Source organism: Vanessa cardui, chromosome 24 (assembly GCF_905220365.1).
Source record: "Vanessa cardui chromosome 24, ilVanCard2.1, whole genome shotgun sequence".
NCBI classification, from domain to species: Eukaryota; Metazoa; Arthropoda; class Insecta; order Lepidoptera; family Nymphalidae; genus Vanessa; species Vanessa cardui.
The window spans coordinates 3,122,301-3,139,903 of NC_061146.1; the positions used below are offsets into that span (position 1 = coordinate 3,122,301).

At 31.5% G+C, this 17,603-nt stretch overlaps 1 protein-coding gene across 2 annotated transcripts in view; it reads left to right on the forward strand.

Annotated features, from left to right (window-relative positions):
• The first annotated feature begins 7,098 nt into the window (after window positions 1-7,098).
• LOC124540141 (venom serine protease 34-like) overlaps window positions 7,099-17,603 on the forward strand; it is a 37,076-nt gene continuing 26,571 nt past the window's right edge. Inside the window, exons 1-6 of one of the 2 annotated variants that reach the window (XM_047117588.1) lie at window positions 7,099-7,234; window positions 9,542-9,622; window positions 10,491-10,631; window positions 11,106-11,232; window positions 11,726-11,829; window positions 12,912-13,113. In XM_047117588.1, coding sequence (XP_046973544.1) covers window positions 9,542-9,622; window positions 10,491-10,631; window positions 11,106-11,232; window positions 11,726-11,829; window positions 12,912-13,113 — 655 coding nt within the window. In that variant the 5' untranslated portion in view covers window positions 7,099-7,234. The remainder of the gene's footprint in view (window positions 7,235-9,541; window positions 9,623-10,490; window positions 10,632-11,105; window positions 11,233-11,725; window positions 11,830-12,911; window positions 13,114-17,603) is intronic. The other variant, XM_047117587.1, reaches the window with a different exon arrangement.

The window sequence follows — 17,603 nt, forward strand, 5'->3', positions numbered from 1 at the left end:
AATATACTCGTTAATAAGATTTAAAGTAGACAAATTTACAACTTTTACTAGAATATATATGTAAGCAAAATACCACTCACTTACAAGCTACTAAGAGCTTTAAAAAAAAATCTACCCCTGAGGGGGTGAAACGATGTTTGGAAATTTGTATGAAAGTTCCATGTTTTTGAAGTAAGAAATTTGAATTTGCTAAATGTATGGTCTATATATTTGTACTATTAGTGTAAAATAGGGGATGCTAGTATAATAATTATAATAGTAACAAATTTATTACTTATGATTAACTAAAATGTAATGTTGTGAAATTTTCTTCCAAACTACTTAATAACCAAAATCTAATAAAAATAGAGATAAGATAACTAGAAAGTATTATGTCGTGACCGGATAAAAGATAAATTATATCAGATATTACAAAGTCTGAATATTAAACAAAAGAAATAGTTTTCTGACATACGTCATTTTATAGAGCTCTTTGGTTGGGTACGTCACGAGTCTCAAAGAGCTGAGAAGTTATTTCTCTTAGGTTTGAGTTTACATTGGATATATACACAATTAACCACCATTTTAATTGGGTGGTACGTATTACTTACCACCGTGCCTTCAAGTTTACAGAGTCCAACTACTGAATCTGAGTACTACATTGAATAGTACTACTAGTAGTACTGAAGTTTAATTTCTTTTCTGTATCTCCTTCTATAAATACTACGTATATTCTCTTACACTATAAGAGGAGAAAAGTCAAGTATATTTCACAGCAAATTGACGCGTTATCATTGGTCGAGAGCTTGATTAATCTATGGTATACATTATGGTTTTATTCTAGAACATTAATGGAGATGGGCGATGTTCATCGTTTTGTTATGTTTTTCTTAAGCAATACGATACAAATTCAATAATATATTCTGTAATTTCAGTAGTTCGGGATGGTTAAAATAATATTGTCGTTTTACAATGATGCTTCAATCTCTCTATCTTTTGTTAGAATGCCCTGCTATCGTCCAATTGTTTTCTATTGACAGCTCAATCATATTTAAAATAAGAAATAGTGTTACATGCCAGTATTAAATGCTATGCCATATAAAATAATATTAATTACAGTTTAACAAATTATTGATCAATTAATTACAATAATAATTGTTTATAATAAAGTAAATTCAATAGCCCCTGCTATATTAATAATATGCAATAATAATTTGATATAAATTATGATATAGAATCAAATGTCATAACACCGTATTGAAGGCTAAGGTTACTCTCCTAACAATTCCGATCTAAGTGGCCAATTTTAAGGAATAGCAGTTCACTGGAGTTTTGTTATATTATAGTGCATAATTGCAAATGCAGAATTATAATTCGATACAGATATATTTAAACAGGAAGGCATACATTTATTGTTTATTAAAATTAGTTGATAAAAGTATGTAATTCTTTTGCTGTCGTCATTTTTAGGCGTTCCAGGCACTGAAATACTAGTCTTGAAAGTAATTGATTCTGATGATAATATTGATTCGATCTTGTAATCGATTGTACTATCTTATTATCGATTTGTGAATTTCCATTTTCATTATTACATATATAAAAATTTCTATGTCGAATATTATTGTGATTCCGTACGTTCAAATTGAAATGGTATTCTCATGAAGGCAATTCCATGTGATTAAGTCAATACATTTGTATAGATTATTCAATTCAATGATTATTCGTACCCTATATAATGATTACATTTATTAGTTTTGGATATATTCCATAGATGTCAAATAATAGCTTGAATAGCCCAATGATTAGTGACCACTTTTTCTTTATCCGATTGACTCAAAATTTGCCATACCTTACACTAGTATAGTACGACACAAATTAGATGTAGCATCGGAAAATGCAATGGAATGAAAATAAAACCGATTACTGCCGATTTACACAACCAATAGAAATAGCTCGCTATCGCGCCATTCGACGCTATTCGTCGCTATAGATTCTCGCGTCAGAGAAAGCAAGTGCATGTGAACCGATGTGTCAAATTGACGAATATATTAAGTCATATGATATTACACGTTGTTACGTTTGTGCAAAGATCATATTCGCATGAGAAATAAATATTGATAATTTGGGATGGCGTACTCAATTCGGATGAGATCGGTTTTACGAATTTTGCCGATGCTACATCTAAATTGTGTCGTACTATAAATGTATTCTTGAAATTTATAATTCAAGCCAGATAACAATATGTATGTACCTATATAACTAAATCCTATTACGCGTTAGTTTCACACTTACAATTTTTTATCGAAAGTGTTTTTTTTTTTTATTATTACCGATCCAATTAATTATATATTGATAATCAGATAATTTGTGTAATAGCTTGCCGCTTTGTTCTAATCAATTCAAGAGGATTATATATGAAACTTTGATTTTAATCATATTTATTCCTACTTGAAAAAATTACAGTCACTATTAATTATTAAAAGTAAATCATCTTGAAGTTTTATCTTCTCACTTTTCACACACACACTATACAGGGTTATTGGTGACTCGACGTATATTCATTAGGAGGTGATAGGGGTGACTATTTGCAATAAATTTAACCCCCATATGCATAAATGCCAAATTTGGACCGATGATTATTATTTAAATATTGACAAATATCCAGTGTTTAATCGTTTTTATAAAACAAAAGAAAAAAAAATAGATTTTTATTGAAACTTTTTTTTAAATAAATTTTTGAAGTTGCATTTTTGACAAATTTTGAAAAAACTAAAAAACGTGATAACTCAAAAATGGTTCACTTTTGGATTACACGTATATCGATACGTCGAGTTACCAATAACCCAGTAATATACAGGCTTATTGGTAAATAAAAAAAAGCTTAGAACAATAGAAAATATACATCTATATACATAAGTACTTAAAACTATGTTATCGTAGTTAATACTTGTAGTCGTTCGAGTTTTGAGTGTTGGTTGCGTCTATGTCCTATCTTGGAGTTCAAGATTGCTTCATACCAAATTTTATCAAATTCGATTTAGCGGTTTGTTTGTAAAAGATCAACAGACATACAGACATTGTTACTTTTAACTTTTAATAATAATATAGTTAAAGATTTTAAGAAGCAGATATGAAACGATTGTCTACCGATATGGTATACGTGTTAACACATAGATAAAATAATATTTCATATCATAGAAATTTATGCGAAATGTCTTTTATATATTAATATATGGTAGAAATCGTTTTTCAGCTATTATAATAGAACGCGTATTTATACTATTAAATAGGGCTATATTCTATAATTTTTTTTTTATTTTGTCTCAGAATTATTAACGTACAATTTACATAACATTAGTTTATCCACTATATTAATTAACCAATCGATATATGCCTATATATATTAATTATCACTTTTACTCGTGTCTTTTTTCTCGTACCAGGCAGTACCAGCTCGCCAACGATTTTGGTTAGGTTAGATTTGATTCTAGTCGAAGATATTTCTATTGTTATTTACATGTAGCGTGTAATTTAGGCTAGATCGTTTAGTCTAGACTAATTATAAATGATAACATATTTAGTATTAAAGTAACAGCCTATAAATGTCCTGTAAATCTCCTGTTAAAAGGTCTTGTTTGAAAAGATTTGGAGGATATTCCAAGTTTCGGTTAGGACACATATGGGCAGAATTTTATCCGTTAAAGGCAGTTTGCCACACGATGTTTTCCTTTATTGCTGAGTAACTAAGTGTTTCTTGATCAGGTTTGAAGCAATGGATTATTAAAGCTCAGGCTTTTCAGCAGCTTTTGCAATATCGGAATCGAGTTGGAATGATTCCTTTCTATTGAGTCAATATGCAAGCAATATGTACCTACGTGTTGCGGGGACTTTAATTTGATTTCATCGAATATATTATCTACTATTTGAATACTATGTATTTTGAAATTGGAATGTTAATTATTTTTTAATACGTTCAACGAATTATAATAAGGTTGACCATGTATTTCCATTGTTACGAATAAAATGTATTTTATAAGTAGTTGAAATTAAACTTTCCCATTAATTTGTTTGTTTTATTTAATTGTTATCAGTTGAATATAAATATACACAATGTAACCTCCATGAAGGTTTTATATTTAAATGAGTCAAGGGTACCACTATGTAGGAACAAATAAAATGTATTCGTAATTAAATCGTTGAGATAAAGGATAGTTGATCGTGACGGTCTTACGTAGTTATGACGAGAGAGATTCGTGAACGGACTTTGTTTTGATAAATATGAATATATACATGGTGTTTTAAAAATGGATTTTTATATTACAGTTATTAACTACGGGATATTTAACATGTTTTTTATTTTTATCCGTTGGAGCTCGATATTTCGACATTATCTACGAATGTCTTGTTGACGAGACAATTCGATATTTAATAATAAAAATAACCATGTTAATTTAAAATCTTGTAAAAATATACTTTATTCAAGTAGGCTTTTACAAGCACTTGAGTCATTTAACAACTATTTAAAGTGAACCATCGGTTCGGAAAGTAGGTACTACCGAAAAGAACCAACAAGAAACTCAGTAGTTACTCGATTTCAACATTTAAAAATACAGTCATGTTAGTTAATGACAATCATATATGTATGTAATATATCATGCCTGGGAGTGAACAAGTATTAATTCCGCGCTTTTTTATCGTCTCCATAATATTAAATTGCAAATTGTAATGAAGCAAGAACATAGACTCACTGACTAGGGAGACCGATGCACTAATTTGTTCTAAATGACGATTTCTCAGTAAAATAAAATACACGTTCGTTTTAAATTACCCTGAATACCGCGCAAATTAATTATTGAACTTAATTACTGTCAACATTAGTGTATTTGACGTTTCAGCCTTAGACCTATTGCTATGAGATTTTTATTTAAATAGTAGAATGCAATTTGCATATTAAACTGCAGACCGTATAAAGACGCCCTTCGCCCGCACGTTTACTTTTTAATTTGTTATCTGGAATGCAGGGACAGACTTTTTGTCGTTATTTTGCGATACATTTTGTTTACAATAATCATTTCCAAGAACGGCTTTAAGGATCTATCCACATTAAATAAAGAGGGAGCACGTTTGTCGTTTTTGGCCCATTGAAAATCGACGTTAATTTCATAGGTGCAATTTACAAAAGAGACATTACACAATACATAAAAGTGTCATGCATGTGTCTAATTTCAATGAAATTCTGCAACATTTGTATCCATCAACTCACATTGAGGTAGCGTCGAAGAATTAGTTCCAAATCTTCTCTTCGATGGCAGAGTAGACCTTTTTTGTCGCTGAAAAAACGCGTTTCCTCCACTTGAAGTGGGTATGTGGGGCATACCAGCACCGAAGGAATCGAAATATTCACTAAAAAAGTGGTAACCATTCCGTCTTTTCAGGGGGGAACCATAGGATTGCAGGGGCATGCTTCCGTGGCGCATGATTTGGGCCTCCAAGCTAGAGGAGTTCCAGGGGTAAAGAGAGCCCCCCTACTGCCGGCGACGCTTACAGCGGCGGGAGAAGGTACGCATAGTGCAGGCACTTCTCCCCGGTCATCTTCGGTGGAAAAACGGCGTTACGTACATTTAAAAATGTATTATTTTATTTGCTGTCAAACTCGAAACGCCTAATTGAATACAAATGTAAATTTAAATAATTTGTTGATAGGTGTTAATGCTTATTTCCTCCAATTATTATAATTATTTCATTGAAAATTCCATGCAAGAGATTAACATTGATGTATATAGAATAGCCTTGCTGGTGTGTGTTTATAGATTCGACGGTAGTTTTAAGTCTTTGTTTAAAATTATATTAAAAATGTAATACGAAATTGTTTGTTTTTATTTTTATTTTTTAAGGGTTCTAAGATAATTGATCATTGTATATAGCCTAAATCTCGTAAATTTAATTTGAAAATAAGTTTGTATTATATTTTATTTCGAACTAACTTATTTCTTTTAATAAGTTTTATTTAATGTTATACATATATTAACTCCTTATATTTTAAGCTGTCTGCGCATTGCCGTTGAAGTAGATAGAGACTGGCTTCTTTTTATTAAACATTCATTTTTGTAAAACATATAATAAAAAAATGTAATTAATACATCAAAAATTTATCAATTATATTTAAATAAAACGAGATGCTGTTTATTCACTAATAAATTAACTTACGTTCAGTACTGAACACTATACTTTTCTGTTTTATTTATGGTAATTTTGACTTAAATGTAATTAGATACTAATAAAAATAACGCCTAAGTGGCATCAAACAATGTATTGTCTCCCAGAAACTCCTTCTTGTATCTTGTGGGGAGTACCTACCCAGATGGGCTCAAGAAGAAAGAATAATCTGTACTTAGACGTAATATCATCCATCCATCATAAATTTACAGGTTCAAAACATATTAATACCGATATTCTTTTTATTATTTTTTCAGGTAATTACAAATAGAATAAGTAATCTGTAGTAATAAATCCTTTTTTTGTCCAACAGCCCGCTGGATATATGTTTACTTTCATCTTCGTATCCTGCTCGAAGGACCACCCTGTCTAATGAATTAGAGGATCACGATTGCGATTCAATGGGAAATACTTCTAGCATTCTGATCACAATTCCTTGGCTCCTATTGAAAATAAAAAAGTTTGTAAAAAAAACAACAACAACTTATTTTAAGAGTATTATTTATAATGGTTACATTTACTCAAAACAATTGAATATATGAATAGATAAAGGTGATATGTAACATTTTATAATAAATGATTTTATGTCATACCACTTTCATTTATGACATCATTTCATGAAAGTGAAGCATAATAATATATGAAGATATTAATGCCTAAAACTTATCGCAAGTATGTCAACACTGAAATCGTGCCTGTTATCTATGCAAACCATTACAGCGATTTGTACTGAACTCTTTTATATCACCCGTTGTTGTGTTAATGATGCATTTATAACAATTTATTACGCTCCTCTCGACCTGTCAACGGTGGCGGGAAATGTGACGTTTTGATTTTTTAATTTACTTTTACTTTTTTTTGCAAAGGGTTTATTTTTAAGACTCTTTTACACAGTTACTCGTAAAGAAAGTATTTATTAAAACATTTATCGTTGAAAAATTAAGATTAGTTTTGTGACGTGGATTTGAATAGACGAAAATTGGTTCAGGATATGTCTGAAGGAATTTAAGAAGAATATAAAGAGTATTTAAATTTCAGGGTGAGTTTCATTATAAATGTTCAATACCGGCCAGAGATATATAAGATATTCTGATTATATTGTTATGTTAATAATTTATGTAGATAACATGTCATTCTTTATATATACTGAAATCCTGTAGTCGATAATTATTATATTCAAAACAAGCCAGTGGGAAATTGGCACTGAAAATTGTAAGTATTCTTTATAATTAATCAAAGTAACCATATCATTTTTTTTTCTATTTCTGAATAATATTTCGGAAATCTGATTATTTCTTTATTTTTTCTCTATCAGTTGCCACCGAATTAACACAAAATTTTATTTTAATTTTGCATAAAGTAAGTAAGTTTTTTTTCATTAGTTATTATTTTTAGTTAATTTTGTGAGAATTTTAAAGAGGGACCTTTAGTACGAATTCGTATGTTGTTCGTTGAATGTTCGAATACGTATTTCCACCAGCGTCCTTTCCGTTCATTTTATTTCGATTGATTTGAAATAATTTCCTTCTTTTTATACATTTTTGGAAAGCTGAGAAAACGGTTGTTTTTAAATAATCTGCAGGCCAAGTTATATAAGTTTTTTTTTTTTAATTTTAAAGGCATTTTTGAGGAAAAAGAATCTGAAAAATATTGAAATAATTTCGTTTTCCGTCTCGCATTTTTAAATTTGGGCCGATAATAATTGTTTAAACATTGTTTAATCGTTTTTATAACAAAAGAAAAAAATAGATTTTAATTGATACTCTTTTTTAAATAAATTTTTGGAAGTTGCATTTTTAAAAGCTAAAAACCGTGATAACTTAAAAACTTTTTACTTTTGCACTATGCATATGGGGGTTAAATTATTGCAATAGTCGCCCCTATCGCCTCCTAACGGATATACGTCGAATTACCTACCCTGTATATTAATAATATATTAAGGTCTTAGATTTTCAATCACATCGCATAAAAGTAAACAATTATAATAATAATTGAATATATAGCTTAGTAAAGCGATGCCAAAATTTCAGCCGAAAATTTTACTTATGAATTAAGACAAGCAATGCTGAATTTTTAGGTGCTTGTTCGCGATTATTTCATTGGCTTATCTCGTGCTGGGCTTTGAAGGAAAACATCCCGGAACCTGCATGTGTAGTATGAGATACGTTTAGTATTGGCAATTTGATTAATTACTGTTAATAAACCTTCAGAGATCCTTAGCCTTAAGTGGACCACGAACGAGTACTAATTATTTTGGGGCATTTAGGATTTCGATTAGGGGCTGAACATTCGTACCAATAATATTGAATATCTATCCTACAAATATACTATTTGACGTACGACTACTTTCTAACTTAATCTTTTACCTTGTGTATGTGTCATCATAATAATATTGAGAAGTCCTTAAAAAGTGAAGTACTTTTTACTTTATTTATAATATAAATGATAAGATCGAAAATCATTGTTCAAATTGTAATAATAATAAAAAAATAGTTCTTTACTAACTTTCAGATAAAACTAATAGATAAAACAAATAATTCATATCATCGATATTAATATTAATTTAATAGTATTAAAAGATATGAGATAATATTATCCAACAATATCAATAATTCGCAGAATAACAATTCTAATTGATCAATCACTGTTACCGGCGATAAAATAGTAATGGAAAAAAATGATTACGCTCAAATAATTTATAATTCAATCAAGGTCAATAACCTACTGTCAGTATCCAGTGGACATAACATCTGAGTTCCCAAAGCTGGTGCCACATTGACGCTGTAATGGATGGGTAATATTTATTCCATGGTCTATGAGCGATGATGCCCATGGATCATCAGATACCTTATTTGCTCGTCTGGCTGCCTATTTGAAAAACAGAAAACCACTTATCGAGATATGTACATATTTAAAGAAGACTTTTAAGTGTGGTCTTTTCAACAATTCTTTTTCAAGTGAAAAAAGTATATTTCTAGTATTTCAAATTTAAGATTACAAATTATAAAATACCTTATCAATAAATGCTTCAAAATATCATATTGTACTACTTTTTTAACTTTTTGCTTTTTAAATGACACTAAAGATTATACAAATTAAGCTTAGAGTTGTGTAGTTGTTAGAACACATGAATCATAACGAATATTATGAGTTCAAAAGCTAGGACCACTGAGATTAAAACGCTTATTAAGTGTTTTTAACTTATTTCGAATTCGATAAAGGACAACATCGTGAAGATATGTTTTTCTATCAAACCACATCGAAGGAGCGAGAAGCAATATCGAGTTAATACCCTAACATAGACATTTTCTCTTTCAACATGCTCATTACTCTATAATATTTTCAGATGTATTTAGCCGCAATAGTATCAGTTTTGCTGGTCGGATACGCAACGGCGCAAGACGCTAACTGCGACTTCTCGACAAATGTAAGTTTATTTAATATAAAATATTACACAATATTATCAGTAAAAGTACAATTAGAAGAAAAATGAAAAAACATATATAAAATATACATGTTACATATTTGGTAATTGAAGTTGTATATAAGTTCTTGAAATTATCGAAAAGCTGAATTTCTTTAATTCTTATAAATATAGATAAAAATAAGTATTTCTGAAAACTTTGTTTGTAAGCGATTTTCGAGTAAGCCCAATAGAAAGTTCTGACAGAAATATGTCAGTCAAGAGTCAATTCCTACTCCGTTTAGACTTCCTCACTCTAAAACGGCGAAAGAAACACAATCGGATTTTTCTTTTATATTATAATGATATATTATCATTTATAATGATAACTTTTTAATTTTACAATTCAATAATTTTGAACATTTTCTGGGATCTTGTTGTAAATACGTTACCAAACAATTTTGGAAGTCTGTGTAGTTAGGTAACAATCGACAGCATCTTTGCTATTTTTTAGGAAACTCCTTTAGTATTTCCATGTATCTAATGTAAGAATGCCATTGATATTTTAAAAGTTAATTTCTTTTCACGCATATCGGATAACCGTCTAATAACATTTTGATTTTTCCTTTTAATATATTGGTGCGAAATCTGACGATTATTTAGAGACATTCTGAACTCGACAATAATTATTGGCAATTTTGAGAAAGAGGAGTCATTCCTAAATTTTTTTAATTGTATTATTTCTTATACTTATGCCATATTGGGTTTACAGCTTGAATAAATAAATTACTATATTACTAGGATTGTTCGTTGAGTTAATTCCGCGTATGCGGTTCATTGTCACGTATTAACGAAAACTGACTGTTCTTTACAGTGATTTATACATTTTCAGGTCGCTGTAGGTATCACGTATTATGTATACAGTCCAAATTACCCGCAATACTATCGGCCAGGCGTACAGTGCAGGTGGCAGGCTCAGTGCCCAGCAGGGTACAATTGTAGACTGGATTGTACTGACGTTGATCTACCACAGGTAATGTAACATGTTGGTATATATTAATGATATTAAAAATTACAATTTAATGAAATATATTTAGGCGTGGATAGCTTTCCGTAGTAACTCTACCGATAACATTACTACAGTCATTTTCAGCCAAACAGCATTACACAGTATTGTTGTGTTACAGTTCGAGAGAGTGTGTGCAGTCTAACGGGCACAAGGGATATAACATCTTAGTTTCCAAGATTTATGGTCACAGCGCCATTGTCATTACGCGGTGGTAACCACTTATCATTAGGTGGGCCATTTGTTCATCCGTCTACTTATTACATATATAAATATATTTCAATAGTTGTGTGGCTGGTATTGAGTAAAATGAGCATAAATCTCCTGGTAGTACAAAGTCAAACAAAGTCAAAGTCATATATCAAAAATTTACTCTTAAAAATATTGGAAATATTTGTTTTTATAAATGAATGGTATTAAACGTACACTTAATTGTTTCAGACTACATCATGTTCCATGGATCGTCTCCTCATATCAAAGTCTGGAGACCCTCAATTAACGCAGGCGGAGTTTTATTGTGGACGCGGAACGGTTAGCGCGGTGTCCACTGGTCAGAGGATTAGCGTCGGTAAGGCTTCTACACCATGTGCTTCCTACGTACCTACTCACTACTACTGCTCTACTTATTATGATGTAAGCTCGTGTAAAAATATTGAGCGTATAATAGGAATGACTATTTATGACAATTTCGTTACACATTCGAGACAAATTCCAAGATGTCAAATTTTAAGTCTCAGTTAGGGGATATGAAACATCGCTCTAGATCGTTTTCTCGTTAGTCTTGTTTAAAAATTTTGACAAACTACTGTAAGGTGTCGTGATTCTCAAATAAACGCGCAAAATCTTCTTTTGTCGTGGTGACCGCTGATACAAAGTTAGTTAAAGTTAATAAAACAAAACAAACCATATTCAAAGCTATCAAATCGATTGTTCAATACATAAATCATAATCTTTTGTGTTCCATGTATAAAAATCGTTTTTTTTCCCTATATATTTAATTAATTGTTACTTTTTTGTAGTGTTATTATTATTTTATTAATTTAATTATTTAATATTCACAGGTCTCATAACCTCATTAAGTTCTCCAGGAGGACGGTTTATGTGTGAACTCAGAGCACAGCGGATCGCAACGCCACCAACTTGCTCTTGTGGATATCGAAGAATGGTAAGTAGTATTTTAAAGCAATAACTCAGTCGAACTATTCACATAACTGTAATGAGGAATACAGCTTTACTAAAATTTAAAAGGCACTTCACACCCGTTCAGATTAACAGATTTATTATTAAAATTACGGTCATCATAATTCGTAGCTGACTACGTCATTGGTACATAAGTAGACATACCCCGAAGTCCAGCGTTCAAACCTTTGGTCCATAAATAGTTATTGTGTATTGACCAATATAGTGTAAAGTTTGGAAGCTGGAAATGTGTAAACTTCTGTGTATCTGAAGTCGATGGTCCTGCGTTTTTAGATTTTCGTTTTGCGTCGAATTTCAGTACTATAGGATTACATTAGGATATATGAGGAAAGAAATAAATAGTGCATCTATGGACACACTTGTGCACTGTCAAATCAAGAGTGATCGCAGAGATTGATTTTTTTTTGTTTTATTAGCATGTAACTTATTAAATAGAGGATTAGTTTCATATATAGAGGCAGATAATTAAATATGAGGTCACCAAACTGACTGATATTCGGAAGACGATAAGAAATTATTAATAATGTCGGAAATATGATTATATTGTAAATCGCAAATTCCCAGATACATTTGGGTCAAGGGTGTTTAATGGCCCTTATATCAATGTATTATTGATATTATCACCGAGTATGCACATAGAATACTTTTGCCTTAAGCCCTATTAATATTATTTAAAAAATATATGGATCTCAACCCAAGATAGTGGGTTTAACCCCAATAAGCTCTCTCACCTATAAAAGGTGCTTAATATGATGTGTGTAATGTGTGTAATTTAGTCTCTTGCTTAATTCCGTTGGGCATAATTCCATCACTTGTAAATTCAACAATTCGTGATACATGGAACCCAAAACTTTTCTCTTTAGTAGGAAACAAACTTTATACCATGTATTGCGAGATGTATGAGTTTTTATAATGTGCCATTATGCCACTTGTAAATTGAACAATTCACGTTGGATCTAAACTAAACCTTGTATCCTAAAGGTACACGAGAATTTTGCCAAGTATTAACATTCAATGGATGTTGCACATTTTTTAAATTTCTTTCAGGACAGAATCGTTGGCGGCGTAGAAGCGAGACCCAAAGAGTTTCCAATGATGGCTGGCATCGTGTATGCTGACCAAGGTGCTATTAAATGTGGAGCTGTTATCATCGATAAGAAGTACGTCCTCACTGCGGCTCATTGCGTGGTCAATGAGGCCATTTCCAATTTAGCGGTGATTGTTGGCGAAGTGGATACAAGCACTGGAAGTGAGTGCTCTGCATTTATTGCTTTGTCCATCCATTACTTTAATGATATTATTTTCATTATATTTTCGACATTGTTCGTAATCGTTGTTTTAATTTTATTCAATTATATTCAATATCCTTCATAACTAATAGATTTGTCAATGCAATATAAATGTAATTATTTGATACTTCATTGCATTCTTGCGGATACGCCACGCGACCATGATTTATACTGGAACTTTGTGATCATTTTCGTATAGTGTAATTATTAGTTAATCTGTATTATCCATGTAAAAGGCGAGGTTTCATAAATGGCGATAGAAAAAAGGATTATTATCAGTTCCTCTGATAATTGAGTATTACTACTACGCATGGAAACACCATGCACCCATGCTAACTATACGTTTTTTCCTTCAGGTGAATCGGAGACGCAAGGCTTCAGAGTTGCCAAAGTAATAGTCCATCCCCAGTACACACCGTAAGTTATATCCATACGATTACACTTTGTCTTACACTGGTTCAGTCAACCATACGGCAAATTTGCAAATAGTAGATGTGTCATTAATTCTCAAAGTTATGTGCCATATATTGACATTTAATCTATACTTATAATAAATCTGTAGAGTTGTCAATTCTGTACATGAAATATTTTTACAAAATAACTATCAGGGGGTGATCAGGGGTCGATACTGATGGCAAAAACGCAATCAGTAAAACTTTTGTCTGTCTGTCTGTCTGTCCATATAACCGTTATAGAAATAAAAACTACTCGAAGGATTTTAACGAAACTTGGTGCAATTATTATTCATACTCCTGAGCTGGTTATAGTATACTTTTCATCACGTTAAAGTCCATAGGAGCAGAGCAGTGAAGGGAAATGTCTGAAAAACGGGAGAAGTTACCCCATATTTTGAGCTTCCGTCGCGTGTTTAGCCTTAATGGTTAAAGCTACACAGAAATCATGTACTACGAAAATGTTCTCCTTAAAACTATACAAAAAATATCCCATGACAGCCTATGTCTATCTTTTATGGTTGACTCACAATAACACGTGTCACTCCCAATAGCTTAGTAGTTCGAAGCTTTCTGATTATATTTGTCTATTCCTACGATATAACATCTCAATCATCCCAAATTACAAAAGTTAACAGTATTAACGATTCCATAAAAAAAAAATCATAGAAATCGGTATAGAAACACCAAAGTTATACATAAAATACGCTAATAATAAAGCTATCGCACGTCAGTACTAAATCTATACTATTATATAAATCTCTAGAGTCTGTCTGTACACTTATTTTTTGTCGTAATTCGTCATAACTGTGTTCTTTGACTGACTTAATTTTTACCATTTTTGAAATTTTTGTGTGTCTGTATCTTTATAAAAATTGGCATACAGGAAAAACATGTACTTGCGCAAATCATAGGCGATCTATACATACAAAAGTATATATAGATAGCCAAAAGGATGTTTTTGTATGTGTGTCATCGATAAACTCAGAAGCTATTTGATCGATCATTATGAAAATTGGTATGTTTATCTATTGTTTTATGGAGAAAGTAATTATTTCATCCGTATCATTAAAAATAACCAACAGATGGCCCTTACGTGTATCACGATGCACTTATATTCCGATCAACCGATATCCGATAATTATAAAATATGAAATAAAAAATGAAAATCTATTCAAAAAGCATAACAACTAACTTAATTTTCGTCATATGCCAATAAACATAAAATAATCACAACAATAATAATTGACATTTTAAAATGATATAATTATTATAAATTACATATATGGGAAGAAGTGATTAGCTGTTCTGATTATAAGAAAGTAAATAATAATCATTATTGGTAAGTATACTCATAACTCCAATAACAATGAATCTTTAGTATAAAATGTAAACGTAAGACACATAACCAAAAAAGAAACAACTTATTTATATAAATTGAAACCACCATGCCATTGAAGAAATAGAAGATCGGAATATCAACAATATATGCGTAGCGTCATCCAAAAGAGCTACGGAAACAACACACCAACAAGAAATACGTTTAGAAACAAATAGAATCCGAATTTCTACGTTAAGAGCTGCCAAAACAGTTAGTCAACGAAATGATCAAGTTCCAGATCTTCGAACAAGCATCTTTATCGAGAGATACTGATAAACCTGACAAGCCCAATGACTGGATGATGAACGATTAAAATAGACTAAGTCAAGAACTAGAACCAATCTCAATAAATCAGCATTCAATTACTATATAGGTTATGATAACAAGATGAATCCCGATGTGATCATTGGTTCAATGAATATAGTATGCCCATATTGTCACGCTAAATAAACTGATGGTATATGCTACTCCAATGGTAAAATGTATTTACCACAACTGGTTGAATGACCAGAACCTCTTCTTACCTACGTGACGGGAACTATTAAGGAGTCTAAATATTTCCTTCAGTATATTAGAAATTACAATTCATGCTTTTAAATGACATCTTTTGGATCAACAAATATTGTACAATACAATAATTTCGCGTCTACGTTTAAAGTGTATCATATGATTGGTTCACTTCTTCCAGTATCTAAATAAAATCCCCAATCTCTGGACATTTATTTCACGGACAACGTAGAAAAAAATTGATCTTCGATGCATGTACAGTACCACAACTAATCGAGAAATAATCGCTAAATTTAGGATTATGCCTAAAACTGCTCTAGAAAGTGAAAAAACAAATGATTCAAAGTAATTATCAATGCAGATAGAACGCAGAGCATAAAAGGCGTATTAAAGCTTCCATAGCTCCTGAAGTCACAGCTGTAATTGTCGGTACAGAAATTACATAACGAGGTATTGTTGTCACTAAGCACACAAGACACAAAAACAATCAAGGTTTCGCTGAAAAATATCAATCGTATGACAATTATTACGATTATCCAATTATGATTATGCGAGCAGAAGATGGATATCATCTCGGACTGTATCAAAATAATCTCACGACTGGCTCTGTGACATCGAAGAGTTAGATTTTTATGCGTATCGTATAATTAGAGATAATTAATCTAACCATATTCTGAAGTATCGTCAACTGTTTTAACAATTCATTGTTGACATGTACGCTATGGTCGAGAACGAACGATTAAATTACATTCGATGCAACCAATGAAAACTTCAAGCCAAAGGTTACATTTATTTACGTGATACATACAGATGACAAGGTTGTAAATGTAATAACATCGATATTTGATAGAACCGGCCAATAGAGGACGTTTTTGTGTGATACAAACTTTTCTAGACTATAGAAATTTAATTAAAATTTTCATCGTACCAACTTTACATCGAGATTACATCAACAAAAACATTCTCATAAATCATATCTGTTTCCAGATTCAAAAAAATATATGATCTTGATAAATAAGTTTATGGGTGTTATGACCAATCTGCAGCCTATCGAGAACATCATTGACGAATATTAAAAGAAATAATTTTTAAGTATTTGATTAGAGCTCGCATGTTTCTTGATTATTTGTACATTCTATCAGTAATTAATTACAAAATTATAAATTAAAAAAATATTTTTCTACGACTAATGCCCAGCGAAGCGGGCGGGTATAGCTAGTAGTAAAATATTATATAGCTATGTATGAATATACACTGTTAATAAAGTAACATAACGACGATTCATAAATTCAAATTGTTTTTATAAAGCATATTATTCAAAACAAGGTTATATGGGCGATAAAAAATAATAAAGCTAACACTTTTTGACTTTCAGGCGGGACATATTACATAAAAAGAGTAACTACTGTAGTTTGTTGTAGCTTGCGTGCACTTAGAACCTAAATTCCGAACCGTTAGGTTCATTTCGGTCCTGTAAAATGTCGATTTAAAAGTGCTTATAACGTGCCCACTTAACAAATTATATTCTGATTTTGCCAATATATATATTTTCAGATCAAATTACGACTACGATATTGCGATTGTACGAATCGTCGGGCAGATGAGGTACACTGACTACGTCGCTCCGGTGTGTCTGCCGTTTAAATTTGCCAACTACGACTTCAACGGGGCTAAAGTTACTGTCCCAGGTACGTACATCAGTTAAAAAACGTTTCAAACACAGGTGTTCTTACTGTAAAAATGCTTTATCCACTACCCCACATTAAGTAGAGAGGAGCGTGTATATTCAAGTCGCCGATGTTCAGGACGCCCAGTGCACCGGAATACCTATTTAAAAAGACAGTGGTAATCTCTCAGTCTCTTCGGAGTCGTCACGGGATTGATTTTGCATGCTATCGTGGCGACATGTTCCAAGTGTTCTTTTTTCGCGCTGGAAATACGCTTTACGCGATTCCCCCACGTGATGGAAAGTTGCGCTCAGGTCCACCGGGTTTACCCACTAAAAAACCAGAGGTATCCTCTCCGTCTATCGGCGACATGTTCCAAGCCTTGGGCTAATAAGTAATTTATCAAAATTAACATATAGGCCTTCGGATTTAATTTATTACAT